The sequence below is a fragment of the Danio aesculapii genome, chromosome 5 (genome assembly GCF_903798145.1).
Source record: "Danio aesculapii chromosome 5, fDanAes4.1, whole genome shotgun sequence".
Classification (NCBI taxonomy): Eukaryota; Metazoa; Chordata; class Actinopteri; order Cypriniformes; family Danionidae; genus Danio; species Danio aesculapii.
The window spans coordinates 47,072,210-47,087,161 of NC_079439.1; the positions used below are offsets into that span (position 1 = coordinate 47,072,210).

The following is a 14,952-nucleotide window of genomic DNA, read 5'->3' on the forward strand; positions in this document are numbered from 1 at the left end:
CTGCTTTAAGACTTTTTGAGCAGCAGTAATGATGAAGATTAAGATGTCACCAAAATTGAACACTTTTATGTCTTATTTTATAGACATATAATATACAGTGGTCTTCAAAAGTGTTTGCATATCCAAAGCGATAGTTTAACCAAAAGTGAAAAATTAATCACCACACACCAAGCTATTTTGTATCTTAAATACATCAAAGAGACGTTCAAACATACTGTAGATGTCTAAAATTTAATTAGATGCATTTAGGGCCTCGAGACAAAGAACCATTCATTCATTTTCTTTTTTTCGGCTTAGTCCTTTTATTAATCTGGGGTTGCCACAGCGGAATGAACCACCAAGTTATCCAGCATATGTTTTACGCAGCGGATGTGGAAATGTGGAAAGAACGTTATATGTCTTTCCAGTTAGTATGGAATAACAATTTAACTCCAATTCATCATATCACTTTAAACCACTGACGATCTGATTCCTTTATCTTAGTTTTAACACAGTAACAGAAACTTCAGGTTAATATTTAGCATTTCTTTCAAGTTTATTATTATTATTATTATTATTATTATTATTATTATTATTATTATTATTATTATTATTATTATTATTATTTTTATTATTATTATTTAAATACAGAAAATACAGTATGAACAATGTACTATACATAGGCCTTCTTGCAGTACAGGCAATAACAATCAGTTATTAACAATAAACAATAAATGAATAAAAACAACAATAAATACATAAAATGCAGACATACATCATAGCTAAATATTGTCATTTATTTGGAAATATACACAGGTGCGCTGGCGCAGTGCACCTATGTATATACTACTTCAAACTGTTCTCACCATCCGCCATGTCACTATATGAATAAATGTATAAATAGGCTCGTAGCCAGCCTGGTGAAAGGGGTGGTTCTTTTTTCTTAAAAACTAACCCTTTTTGCAGTTATTTACCTCATTTTCTATTTAATTATGAGACTGAAATACTGCATTTTAGTGACATTTTAAGCACTATTTTTAGCTGGATTAGCTTGTCGGATGGTCATCATAACCACACTTTTTGAAATACCAAAAATATTTCCTAATGATTTAGAATAAAAAAATATGAAAAATACTTATTTTTTTAAATACAAATGTATTACATCGTATATCATTAGACAAAAAAATGGAATCTGTTAAAGTTTTAAATTAAAAACTGTGGCCCATTGTCCTTTATTAGGCAAATAACAAACTGGCCAGCACATTCGACTTTCCTCAGTCACAATTTGGCCATTTATATAAAAAAAATTATGAAAACATAATAATAATAATAATACTTATTATTATTATTATTATTATTATTATTATTATTATTATTATTATTATTATAATAAATGTAGAGCTTCATGATTTTCTAGCCTCTCTTGTAAAACAAGTAAATTTGAAAATTCATGGATAAGAACAATAGCCAATATAGTATTCAAATTAATTTTAATATGGTCTACTTTTAGTGCTTAATGAATAAGGTCCACAATTTTGAATACAAGTTACTTGTAAAATGTTTTCTCTATTTAAAAACAATACAGTAGCGAAAGTCAGATTGTAAAATGAAGATCAATTTTGGCCAATGTTAACAAATATTAAGTTAGCTGAAGTCCCACCGAAGCGACAGCCAACAGGGGGTTCCGCTTGGTCTTAAAGCTTTTTTCGATGGGTTATTTTTACTATTTATGATGGCATAGCAGTCAAAATAGGACAAATGAGCTCATGTATGGGATAAATTTTGGACCTTTGTCAGTGAGGGGTGGGCCCCCCCACAACACCCTCCAAACTGTTTCTGTATACAAAGTTCACACATAAAATTAATATCACATGGTTATTTTATTTTTTTATTTTTTATTTTTTTGGACTTATACAGTCGCATGCACTCATTTAGAATGACAAATTAGAAACAAGCCCAAATTAGGATTTTTTTATGACCAGTCTATTTTTTAACTATTACTAGATGTCTGTAAGATTTTCACTCACAGGCCAAATTTAGCCTTAATTTAGCCAAGATGTCTGTGTTTGGATCTGTATCTCTTTGGATATCTTTTAAACACAAAAAGTAGTTGCTGTACGTTTACTAGCCTCAGTTGGTTCCAATTGTGTCTTTATAGTGTCTTTATATCAAACTATAGATTTTGTGGAACGATGGCTTTTGTATGTGCTTTTGGTAACTTTGTTTCTGCTCATAGGTGAACAGAATTAAAATCCCGAAGCAGATTGATGAGTTTGTTGAGATGCATGAATCGGGCAACTTTTTCTCAAAAGCGATCTTCAGAATAAAGACAGAGCTTCATGGGGTGAGAATCACCATCCCTTTCAGTAATAAAGATCCTCTTTGTTATCAATTAAATAGATCACAGAATATTTTTATGATACTGTACAAATGATTGTTTACTCTTTTCTGTCCTTCCAGATTTGGTTGAACTTCTTGAAGTGTTTTAATTACCCAGTGAAAGACAGCACAGTGAAGCTTGCTATTGTGTGGCTAACACTGTCATTTGGGTAAGACCTTCCTCTGTCTGTCTGTCTGTCTGTCTGTCTGTCTGTCTGTGTATTTCCTAACACAACAGTAAATGATTACATACATATGAGTACATTACTGTATTATCAGCAATTAAACACATTTATTTCTTGTTTTTTTTTTTTAAAAAAGAACCAATAATAAATTCTATGTATGTATGTCTTTAAATAAAAACACATTTATATGGGAAACTTTCTTGCACATTAATATATTAATAATATAAGTACTCGATGAGTAAAGATGAACATGAACTAACATTATTTCACTTAAATAACATTAACTAACATTAGCAAAGATGATCAAATATCATAATAAATGTATTACATATTGTTTGTTCATGTTAGAAAATACATTTCCAACAATAACTAATGGACCATTCTTTTAAAGTTCTTCTTCAATTGGTTGAAATTTATTTATTTATTTATTTATTTATTTATTTATTTATTTATTTATATGCCATAGAGTGTATTGATTCAACATGTTAAATTATTCTCTGATACGTGTTTAGGAAAGCCTTAACCTTAGTTTGCTCCTGAGTTTTGGATAAAATATAAGTTGAATTATAATCAAAACAGGACAGGCAGGGATGTACTTAGAGTTGCATTTTGAAACTTTATTATATAAAAAACAAAGCCAGGAATCAAAATTAACCTCTGCATAAACAGATGGGTTTTACATGCAAAGTTTATTAGCATGCGTTCACTCAAGAAAAATCACAGTGAGAGCTGAGTGATATGACACGATGCATAAACATGCATTAAAGACTTAAACAAACACTCAGCAGTCTACAGTAGTCAACATTTGAAGTCAAAACCTTTTATAAAAGCTGTCCTAAAACTATTCAGTAACACCCATTCTTGACTCAATTTTGAAAAACTTGTGACTACCTCAAATAGTGATTACGGCTGCATTTAAACTGCAGATCTTGATGGTCAGTTTTGATTTCGTGACTGTATCTGAGTTTTTTGATGAACTGTTTACATCATCTTTTAAAAGTGACTCATATCCAATGACAAGTTGTTTTGCTTTAGTCATTCACTACTGTTTTTAATCGCATGCGACTCGAATAGTAGGTGAAAATCAGATCTGCCTGCAGACAAAAGGGCACTCATCTGATACATATTAAAATCCAATTAAAATCTGATATTTTTTCCTACTTACATGTACATGGGCCACATCCAGTCCAATCCAACACAAAAAAAATGTTGTCTACTACACATTGTTGACTCATTACAAACATTTGTGGCAAATTTCACAATATACACGTTAAACTAACAAAAGACACAGTGCAATAAAACAGACCTTATGCCTCTTCTGGTTGGTGCTGAATTTGTTTTTGATCCGTATACTCACCGGCCACTTTATTAGGTACACCTGTCCGACTGCTCGTTAATGCAAATCAGCCAATCACATGGCAGCAACTCAATGCATTTAGGCATGTTAGACATGGTCAAGACGATCTGCTGCAGTTCAAACTGAGCATCAGAATGGGGAAGAAATGTGATTTAAGTGACTTTGAACGTGGCATGTCTGTTGGTGCCAGATAGGCTGGTCAGAGTATTTCAGAAACTGCTGATCTACTGGGATTTACACACACAACCATGTCTAGGGTTTACAGAGAATGGTCTAAAAAAGAGGAAAAATTCAGTAAGCTGCAGTTCTGTGGGCACAAATGACTTGTTGATGCCAGAGGTCAGAACAGAATGGTCAGATTGTTTTAAACAATGAAAGAGCAACAGTAACTCAAATAACCTCTTGTTACAACCGAGGTGTGCAGAAGAGCATCTCTGAACGCACAACACTTCCAACCTTGAAACGGATGAGAAGACCACACCGGGTGCCACTCCTGTCAGCACAGGAAATTGAGGCTACAATTTGCACAGGGTCACCAAAAGTGGACAATAGAAGATTGGAAAAACATTGTCTGGTCTGATGAGTCTCAATTTCTGCTGCGACATTTGGATGGTAGAGTCAGAATTTGTTGTCAACTACATGAAAGCATGGATCCATCCTGCCTTGTATCAACAGTTCAGACTGGTGGTGGTGGTGTAAGGGTGTGGGGGATATTTTCTTGGCACACTTTAAGCCCATTAGTACTGATTGAACATTGTGTCAACGCCACAGCCTACCTGAGTATTGTTGCTGACCGTGTCCATCCTTTTATGACCACAGTGTACCCATCTTTTGATGGCTACTTCCAGCAGGATAACGCGCCATGTCATAAAGCGCAAATAATCTCAGACTGGTTTCTTGAACATGAAAATGAGTTCACTGTACTTAAATGGCCTCCACAGTCACCAGAGCTCAATCCAATAGAGCACCTTTGGGATGTGGTGGAACGGGAGATTTGCATCATGGATGAGCAGCTGACAAATCTGCAGCGACTGTGTGATGCTATTATGTCAATATGGACCAAAATCTCTGAGGAATATTTCCTGTACCTTGTTGAATTTATGCCACGATGTATTAAGGCAATTTTGAAGGCAAAAAAGGGACCTGGTACTAGTAGGTTGTACCTAATCAAGGTATATATGTGTACAGTATATCCAGCATTTTAGCGAAGCAAAGTTATTTGTAAAAATGTCCGATACCTACTGTACAGTATACACATACTGTATCATCACACTCTACTCTCTACAGTATCCATCCATTGATTTCTATCATCTCGATTGTGTATTTAAAGAACTCAATATTTCTGCAGGTATTACGGTTTATCTGTGTGGTTTCCTGACGTCATCAAACACCTTCAGAACGATGAATATGCCTCTAAAGTACAGCGGCATAACAACGAGCGAATTGAAGACTTCACCTTCAATTTCACCCTTGAAAACCAGATACACACTAATAGCTTATTCATCAACGACAGGTGACTTATTCTAAACCTTAATCTTTTTATTAATGTCTGTATAAATTATCACATAAATCATTTCCCTTATTCTCTCCTCAGGTTCATAAATATGAAATTCAAGTCTGTCACATTCATCAATTCCACCTTTCAAAGCTGCTTTTTTGAGGATGTGACATCCGTTGGATCTTTCTTTCGTAACTGCACATTTATAGAGGCTGTCTTCTACAACACTGGTAAAATGCTCATTTATTTTGGAACACTTTCCACCACTTTGCTACATGTCTGTGTCTAATTATTGTTTTCCACTGTACTTTAAACTTGACAGATGTTGACGATTCCAAGCTTAAGAACACAGATGTTATAAACAGCACATTTTACCACAACAAAACAGGCTGTCAAATGACTTTTGAGGATGATTACAGTGCATACTGGGTCTACTTTGTCAATTTCTTGGGAACACTAGCTGTTCTGCCTGGCAACATTGTTTCTGCACTGCTCATGGATAAAATTGGCCGCTTGTCTATGCTAGGTGAGATAATAAATAAATAATTTAACAATGTCATAATTATTTAAAATTTGTTCTATTTTTTTTCCTAACCATTCTCTCAAATAGTATATTTGACTTTATTTTATGCCTTGACATACTTTTAAAAATATTTGTCATTTTAAACTTTTTCTCATGAGTGAAAAAAAATAATTTAATTTAATTTAATTTAATTTAATTTAATTTAATTTAATTTAATTTAATTTAATTTAATTTAATTTAATTTAATTTAATTTAATTTAATTTAATTTAATTTAATTTAATTTAATTTAATTTAATTTAATTTTTACTTTTGTTTATGCATGCATTTTATTTATGTATGCATTTTATTTTATTGATTTTTTTATTTATTTTTATTTTATTTATTTTATTTTATGTATGCATTTATTTTATTTTATTTTATTATTTTATTTTTATTTTATTTATTTTATTTTATGTATGCATTTATTTTATTTTATTTTATTTTTTTATTTTTTTATTTTATTTTAATAATTTATTTTATGTATGCATTTTATTTGTTTTATAGATCTTTTTATTTATTTTATTTTGTGTATGCATTTTGTTTTATGTATGCATTTTATTGTTATTCTGTTTGTCGTGAGAGAAGTGTTTTTGAATTTGTTTTACTTATTTTATTTCATTTTATTTTTAATTTAATTAATTATGTCATAATTATTTAACATTTGTTCTATTTTTTATTTCTAACCATTCTCTCAAATAGTATATTTGACATATAAACAAATTGACACGAGAGATGTTTTACTTAATATATTTTATTTCATTTTATGCCATTTCTTGCCATACTCTTAAATATATTTGTCATTAACTTTTTGTCAAGACTGTAAAAATGCTTTTATTTGTATAATTAATGAATTAATTTCTTTATTTCGTTATTTATTTATTTATTAATAATTTATTTATTTGTTTGTTTATTTTATTTCTTTATTTTTCTTTTTTTTTAATTTATTGTCATTTATATTTGTCATGAGAGAATTAAAAAAAAATTTGTTTTACTTATTTGATTTGATTTGATTGTACGCCTATCCATACTCTTAAATTTATTTGTCATTTAAACATTTTGTCATGAGTGAAAAAAATGCTTTTATTTCGTTTTAATAAATTATATATTTTTTGGTTTATTGTTATTTTTTTTGCTTTTATTTATTTATTTTTACAATTTTATTATTATTATTATTATTTTATTCCTCGCTGCAGTATAATATTTGTTGATTATATATTTAGTAATGTGTGGAAAAAATAAAAAAGTCTTTCTATATGTATTATGTGTGTCCTGTCAGGGTTTTCCATGATCCTGTCAGGTATCAGCTGCTTCTTCCTGTGGTTTGGCACCAGTGAGTCGATGATGATTGGGATGCTCTGCTTGTACAATGGCCTGAGCATTTCCGCCTGGAACTCTTTGGATGTTGTGACAACAGAGCTGTACCCTACGGACAGAAGGTGGGTTTATACTCATACATAATAAAATATGCTAACATGCACGCAACAAAGCTGTTGAATGGTCCCAAATCTCTAAGCCCATTAAAGTCAATGTAACACCAACATTAAAAAAAATGTTCTCTTCCGCCCTTCAGAGGAACTGGATTTGGCTTCTGTAATGCCTTGTGCAAGCTAGCAGCGGTCATGGGGAATCTGATTTTTGGATCTTTAGTGGGCATCACCAAAGCCATCCCCATTCTTCTGGCATCCTCGGTGCTCGTCGGTGGAGGTCTGGTGGGACTGCGACTGCCTGACACCCGCTCTAATGTCCTCATGTAACCCTCGTGTAAGAGGTCTGGAGAAACTCAAAAGGCTTGACTTGAATGGTTACTTCACACCAAAATTAAAGTTCTGCCATCATTTACCCTCATGTCACTCTAAAGCCAATAGAAATTTCCTCTGAACACAGATATATTTAAAAAAAAAAACAATTATGCTGTTTTTAAAGTTACTTATTTGGTTTTGGAAGTCTCCTAGAATGTCTAAACCCATTCAAGTTCAAAAAACACATTTGTTTTCTCTTTTTATACTTTTAAAATGACCAAAATTCTCAAATGATTCACTTGAAGATTCATTCTTTCTAAACCCCTCCCTTCTAAGAGTCGGCTCTGTTGTGATTAGCCTAATCTTTAGACAGATTACACCTGTCAGAAACAAAACATCCATTACAAAACTGCGGTCCCACTGGATTTTTCTCCTCATAGACTTCCATTCATACTGAAAACGCAAGTTCGTCCGTCAAGTTTCGCAGCTCACTGTGTTGCAAAGTTCAAGCTTGGTGAACTCTGGCATCACTTGACTGTGTGAGACCAAGGGACAGAAATGTAAAATATGGACCAATCACTCACTTTTTTAAATGTCTAATTATCTTGTTTAATCCCGCCCCTTTTCGCAGCGCCGTACTACAGAATTTTGCAATCTCAAACTCAAACTCAAACTCAAACTCTCAAACGCTGGTCCCCCATCCATAATCATTAGCAAGCCAATCGGATCATTCCGAACTCAACATAAATGTCCCTTTTAACTTTACTCACGTATCTTCATTTTTTAAAGAACCCCCCATCCACCCCATCTCCCCCTTTTTTTCTTTATTGTCCAGGTTTGGGAGACACAATGTCTCAGTGTTGCCTCAGCAAGAAGGTCGCTGGTTCAAGTCCTGGCTGGGCCAGCTGGCATTTCTGTGCAAAGTTTACATGTTCTCCCTGTGCTCGTGTGGGTTTCCCCTGGGTTCTCTGGTTTTCCCCCACAGTTCAAAGTCATTCGACATAAGTGAACTAAATAAACCAATAGGAACAGCATACGAGTACTTAAGTACTGAGCTTCACCACGTGGGTTTGCGCTGGTGTGGTTGGCGGCCTATTCCTCTAGGGCTGCTCCTGATAATCAAGGAATTGGTCGAATGAATTTGGGGAGCTCACAAGAACTACCTGATCTTGTACCTCCTTACATGCTCATTGACCAGACGGGAGCTTTGGGCTCAATTATCTCCGAGCTCAGGGTTCTCTCCAAGGACAGCATGCCAAATCTGTTAATATTATCAAGCAATATGTAAGCGTGAACTCGTGAACTGAATTTAATCTTTAGAGCCTTTCTAACATGTTATTATCAATCGTAATCTTCGTCTTTGAAAACCACTGAGCTCTGCATGCACACATTGGCTTCACCGTTAATAGCAACATTAATGCTGTGTTTGTATTTAGCGCCTCCGCATTTGTGTTGCTAATAGAGATGTCAGTGATGTCAGACCTGGCTCTACAGTACATCTCAAGCCAGTGGGAAAGCAAAGCAGTTCTTGGACCCTGTTTTTTCTACATGGTTGGCTGTATGCCCACACAAAAACATGGTATCAGGTGATACAGAAGATGTGATAGAGACAAGTTTTGCACTTTTGTAGCAAATGTGCCACGTATTCTGTATTGTTCACACCGCGAAACTCTGCTTTTTTTCCAATGCATCCATATTCTCAATTCTGTGTTTGGTCTGAACCCAGCATAAAAGGATTTTATTACCATCTGTTGGTTCCACGTGCACTTAATATGCATCTCAATTTTTTTTAATAATAGTTCCTTACATTTATTGTGCTTTTCTAGATACTCAAATCGCTTTACAGAGTTGGAGACGGCTCTCCTTATCCACGAGTTTGCAATATCCACCTGGATGATGTGATGGCAGCTATTTTGAGCCAGAATGCATACCACCTATCAGCTTATTGGAGACTATTAATTATTAAGAATGTCCCGTTTTTTTTGCCTGATACCTACTGATATTAAAACCCGGTCCGATACTTAATGCATGAAAAGAATTCGATCCAGGATGTTCCTTATTTTTTATTAAATTCAACTTATTTTAACATTTAACAACTCTGTTAGCAAACAGAGCACTTCTGTTAGGTAGCTTCAACAATTTATAATACCTCCAGATCGCAGACATACCCGCGCTTTCCACTTCAAGCTGCTTCCATGTTCTACTTTGCCAGCATTTAACCAATAGCATCTCTGCAACAAAGTGATGTCATGCCGCACACGTTGCTGTTTCTGTGCGAAGTCAAGATAGAGATTTAACGCTGTCCCACCGCATAACTATTAATGTGTTAAAAAATTATGTATACATATATATTCGAGGTAACATCTGATTCCGATCGAGTCTGAAACTGCGTGATCGGGCCCGATTTCCGATCATGTGATTGGATCTAGACATACCTACCAATTATGATAAAGGGATAGTTAGGAGGTCATGATGGCAAATTTGAAGGAAAAAAGATGGAAATTTGGGGGGGGGGTTCCATGGACACACCTCTACTTTTTCCAAATTGGTCTCATTTGAAAGAGTGCTCATTGAACAGTATAGAATCCCCGTCACCATACTGGGGCATTAGAACCCACACAGATCACAGGTTGAGCACCCCCTGCTGACCTTTCTAACACCTCTCTAATCCAGGTAATAACCAGACGCAGCCCTGCTTAGCTTCAGTTGGCGTGAGAGCTGCAGAGAGCTAGTTTAAAACAAAGACGGAGCTTATGAAAATTCCCATGTAGGTCTGGACAAGGCCTTAGAAGGCTCGTAAGATGATCCAGCTCTGAACTGGCAATAGCACTGGTTCCGAACAAGTACCTGGTGGGAAAGGAGTATGTACTGTAAGATCAATCCTCCAACAAGCTTCTTAACCCCAATCTCTGATGCTTCAAAACATTCGTACATATGTAATGCATCCATATGTATTAATCCAAGTCTTGTGAAGAGATGTGATTCTGTTAATTCAGTTCAATTCATGTTTATTTATATAACTCTTTTACACTGTAAATTGTGTCAAAGGCGCTTAACAAAGAAGTTAACTCAAGAGAATTTACACTTTTATTCACATGACACTTCTGATCAGCGAAAAATGTTTTTGATATAGGGACAAGAAACTCTCAGATTTCATTAATAATATCTTAATTTGTATCTCAGAGATGAATGCATTATGAGTTTGAAATGACACGAGGGTGAGTAACTTTCATTTTGGAGTGTATAACCTCTTTTCCTCCTGATTACGGTACACTGTGTTTTTAAATAAACCATTTTATTCAACATTGCTACTGTAGATAGGTAATTAGTTTGGTAGGATAGGTAGTTCATTACTATATAATTCTAAATTAGGCACCATCAAACAGGATATTTGTTGACAATCTTTAAGCTGCGTCCCAAATCGCATAGTTATGCACTATTCTACACCATTTTGTAGTATAAATAGTGTAAGTAGTTCGTTCACACTGAAAACTCTAAAAATAATAAGTGCACTTTAATTACCCGGATGATGCATTTATTCAACCGGTAATATGGTGCGTAATGATGGACACTTCACACACTCAACGACCGCAGGTTTGCTCAGGTAGCGGAGGGGGCGGAGCTATCGGGCACACATGTTGGATAACTTTACTTATTTTGGATGGTGAAAGCCAAATTCTCATACGAGAGTGATTATAGCGCCTCCTGATGGTAAATGCGGTTACACTCATGGCAGGTATTATTTGATAGTTTGGTCATTTATTTTACTGATTTGGCAACGGCCAAACGTCATCAAAGAAACGGTTTGAATTTCCGCTTAGTACAAAAACAGCAGTGTTCGAATTGGAACGACACTACCTACATATACTATGCTGTTGAGTGTGTAAGTACATAGTGCATAGTGTATAGTGTGCCATTTGAGACGGAGCTTTAGACTTTCTTTTGCAATAATACAAATGAAGAGTTCAGAAGCAAAAGCCTCTAAATGATGTCTGAATGTTCTTTTTAAAATGAGCAATTTTCTCAAGCGTTTGTGTGTAGGTTCAGTTATTTCACTTTCATGCTCTGTAAAAGAAGTTGGGTTAAAATACCCCAACATACAGTATAACCCAACTATAGGTTATTATAGCACTTTCCCAACTATGGGTTATTTTAACCCAATGCATTGGGTTTTATAAATTTAACCCAATGCATTGGGTTATTTTGATTAAATGCTATTTTTTTCCATTCTGATATTACTATTGCTATTATTACTAGCACTTCTATTAATTTTATAATTATGACTGTGTAAATAAATAACATACAGTTTTCAAAAATACTTATAATGCTTTATTTCAATTACATTTTAAATTCCAGACACTTTTATTAAAATAAAACAAGAATAACAAACAATGAAGAAACAGAACAAACATTTAAAAACAGAAAATCATGTGTTGATGCAGCAGAATATGGAGTTCTGTGTGCTGTAGAGGCTGTCCAGCAGCTGCAGCAGGCTTCACTCAGTGAAGCATTTTAACCACATCCACGCTTCTAAAAGATGGTCTTGCTTTGGTGCCACTCCTCCCATGATGATGAAGATTTTGTACTTTGGGATTCGATGCCTCTCCTGCTCCTACTACTCAAAATACCAAATGATGCTTGCTCCAACCCTAAAACATTAAGAATTACGAATTGTAAATTTGCGCACATATACAGGCCCAAATAACAACAAAAAACATGTACTTACCCATTTTAGCAATGGGAAAATGATAGCTTGAGGGCAGCAACATTTCCAGAAGTATCTTGAACACAAGAAAAAAAACTTTGGCCAAAAAGGTCTATTTTACATTGTCAATGGTGCACTGCTGTTCATCAGTTTGCACAATTCTCATGGAAAGAAACTTGCAAAATCCTCACAGGGTGTTTTTTGTCTTCATTTAAAACTCTTGATCACAGATTTATACTGAAATAACTGGAACTTGTCAGTAAATTTCCATAACACAATGATTAACATAAACAGTTTAATGTCTATAATGATTAAAATAAACAGTTTAATGTCTATAATGATTAAAATAAACAGTTTAATGTCTATAATGATTAATATAAACAGTTTAATGTCTATAATGATTAATATAAACAGTTTAATGTCTATAATGATTCATATAAACAGTTTATTGTCATGGTCATGAATAGGCTCTTTTCATACGTGAAATAACTGGATATAAACACAGGAAGACTAAGCCTCATTTTAGAAGAACATTTTAGAAAAGGTTTTTGCATCTGACCTTTTCAAATTTGGCATCTTCATATTGTACTTCATACTTCTTTGTTGTCATTTTAAGGGTTTAGCAGCTCTGGAATGAACATGAGCATACATATTAATGTCCTCTTATTAAGACTTGAGCAAAACAAGCTATTAATGAGCATCCAAACCTGCTGCAGATACGCAGAGAGCATGATCAGATCCAGCGAGAGATCAGCACATCTGCATCACAGCTGGCTGACTGAACCTGGAGAATTACTGACGAGATGAGAGACTGACACCGCTCTACTGTAAACAACTCAGGAGTTTCAGGAGTACAAACTGAAAACACCCACAGAGACATGGTTATGGTACAGAGTTATCTAAGAAACATCTGAGTAACTTAAATAGTTCTCCCTAAAATGAAAATGACTGATTAATTCATCACAATTAAGATATTTAAAACACAAATTAAGATGTTTGGGATTAAATTTGAGAACTCCCTGATCCTTAGTAGACAGCAATGGTCCTGATTCAAAACAGACCTTTATTCAGTGCTTCAATCGTAATTTGGTGAATCTATGAGAATAATGTGTGCACATACATGTAAACATGAACATGAATGCGCGACCCATACTGACACTGAGGTGAAGAAACTGTTGAATAAAGTCATTATTTTTGTTTTGTGTGCACACAGAAGTATTATTGTAGCTTGATAATATCAAAGTCCCTTTAAGGCAAGTCCTTTCACTCAGCGGCCATCTTTGAAACTCCTCTCGGGCAGTATGCTCGGGCATTCTGTCTAAATGGGAAAATATCAAATTCTCCAAAACTACTTGCCTAGCTTACGATTACATTTCATATTATGAATAACCAATACAATTAAACAACAACTCTGTCTTTAGTTTAATTTCTAAATGTTTGTATCTCACAAAATCTGCAGAAACTCACGTCTGGTCCGAGCCCCTTCCCCAGAGAATCATCAGTCTATAGCGATCGCTGATTGGCTCCTGTACTAGAAGGCGGGCTTTATTCACCATATATCGATCACTGATTGGCTTCTGCACTAGAAGGTGGGGCTTCATTCACCATATTAACAGTTACACTTTTCCCCATTCAAAAGTACACGAGAGAAATGTCCTGTGTATTCTGTAGGCTTTGATAATATTCAGATTGAACCACTGAAGGCATATGGTCTGTTTTGGGGATGTTTTTTGGGTATTTTTCTGGACGTCTGGACTCTCAAATTTAAAACAAAAAATCTTATTTTGTTTTTCAAAGAGGAACAAAAGTCTTAGGGGTTTGGAATGGCATGAGGGTGAGTGATAGTTAAGAATTATTAACAGATTTATCCCTTTAGTTGAGTTTTATGTTTTGGGGAGGTTGAAATCTATCATTTTAAACCCTATTATCACTATTATATTTTGAATCAAGCCTTTTGCATAAACTCCAACCTCTGATAAAAAGGCCAAAACTGTGCATCATGCTCAAAATACGTGTATAATATTCCTGCAGCCACATTTATGGAGATCAAAAAGCCCTATTTTGTGCCATATTTAGTTTTTTATTGTGAGCATAAAGCCGTTTTGCTTCCAAACACAACAGTCATGTGTGTGTGTGTGTGTGTGTGTGTGTGTGTGTGTGTGTGCGTTATCTGTCTTGTGCTGCCACTTTGTGATTTTGTCAAACAGCGAATGGCCTTTTGAAACTGTGCCTCTCCTACATGAGATCATTATCCCGTTTGGGATACAGTAGCTGCTGTATTTGGTATCAGAGAGAGCGAGTCTGCTATGGATCTTACAGTTTGATGAGGATCAGGCGTCTGGTGACGTCTTGGAAAGCCTCTTTTATGTTCAATGTCAAAGACTCATCTTGGCAGGACAGGTTTTGGCAGGTGCACAGGGAGTCTGAATGATCCGCCTCAACATATGGGGTTACAATCTGTATAGAGGGGAAGAAAGATGTTAAATAACCACATAGAATATCATTAATTTATGACTTTCCATGCCTTTTTTGATTTTATTTCTTGCT

The 14,952-nt window shown here is 34.6% G+C and overlaps 1 protein-coding gene across 1 annotated transcript in view; it reads left to right on the forward strand.

Annotated features, from left to right (window-relative positions):
* Window positions 1–7,823, forward strand: part of sv2ca (synaptic vesicle glycoprotein 2Ca) — an 80,075-nt gene extending 72,252 nt beyond the window's left edge. Inside the window, exons 7-13 of the mRNA XM_056457018.1 lie at window positions 2,216–2,323; window positions 2,440–2,528; window positions 5,249–5,413; window positions 5,495–5,628; window positions 5,721–5,924; window positions 7,238–7,397; window positions 7,532–7,823. Coding sequence (XP_056312993.1) covers window positions 2,216–2,323; window positions 2,440–2,528; window positions 5,249–5,413; window positions 5,495–5,628; window positions 5,721–5,924; window positions 7,238–7,397; window positions 7,532–7,715 — 1,044 coding nt within the window. The 3' untranslated portion in view covers window positions 7,716–7,823. The remainder of the gene's footprint in view (window positions 1–2,215; window positions 2,324–2,439; window positions 2,529–5,248; window positions 5,414–5,494; window positions 5,629–5,720; window positions 5,925–7,237; window positions 7,398–7,531) is intronic.
* The last annotated feature ends 7,129 nt before the right edge of the window (window positions 7,824–14,952 follow it).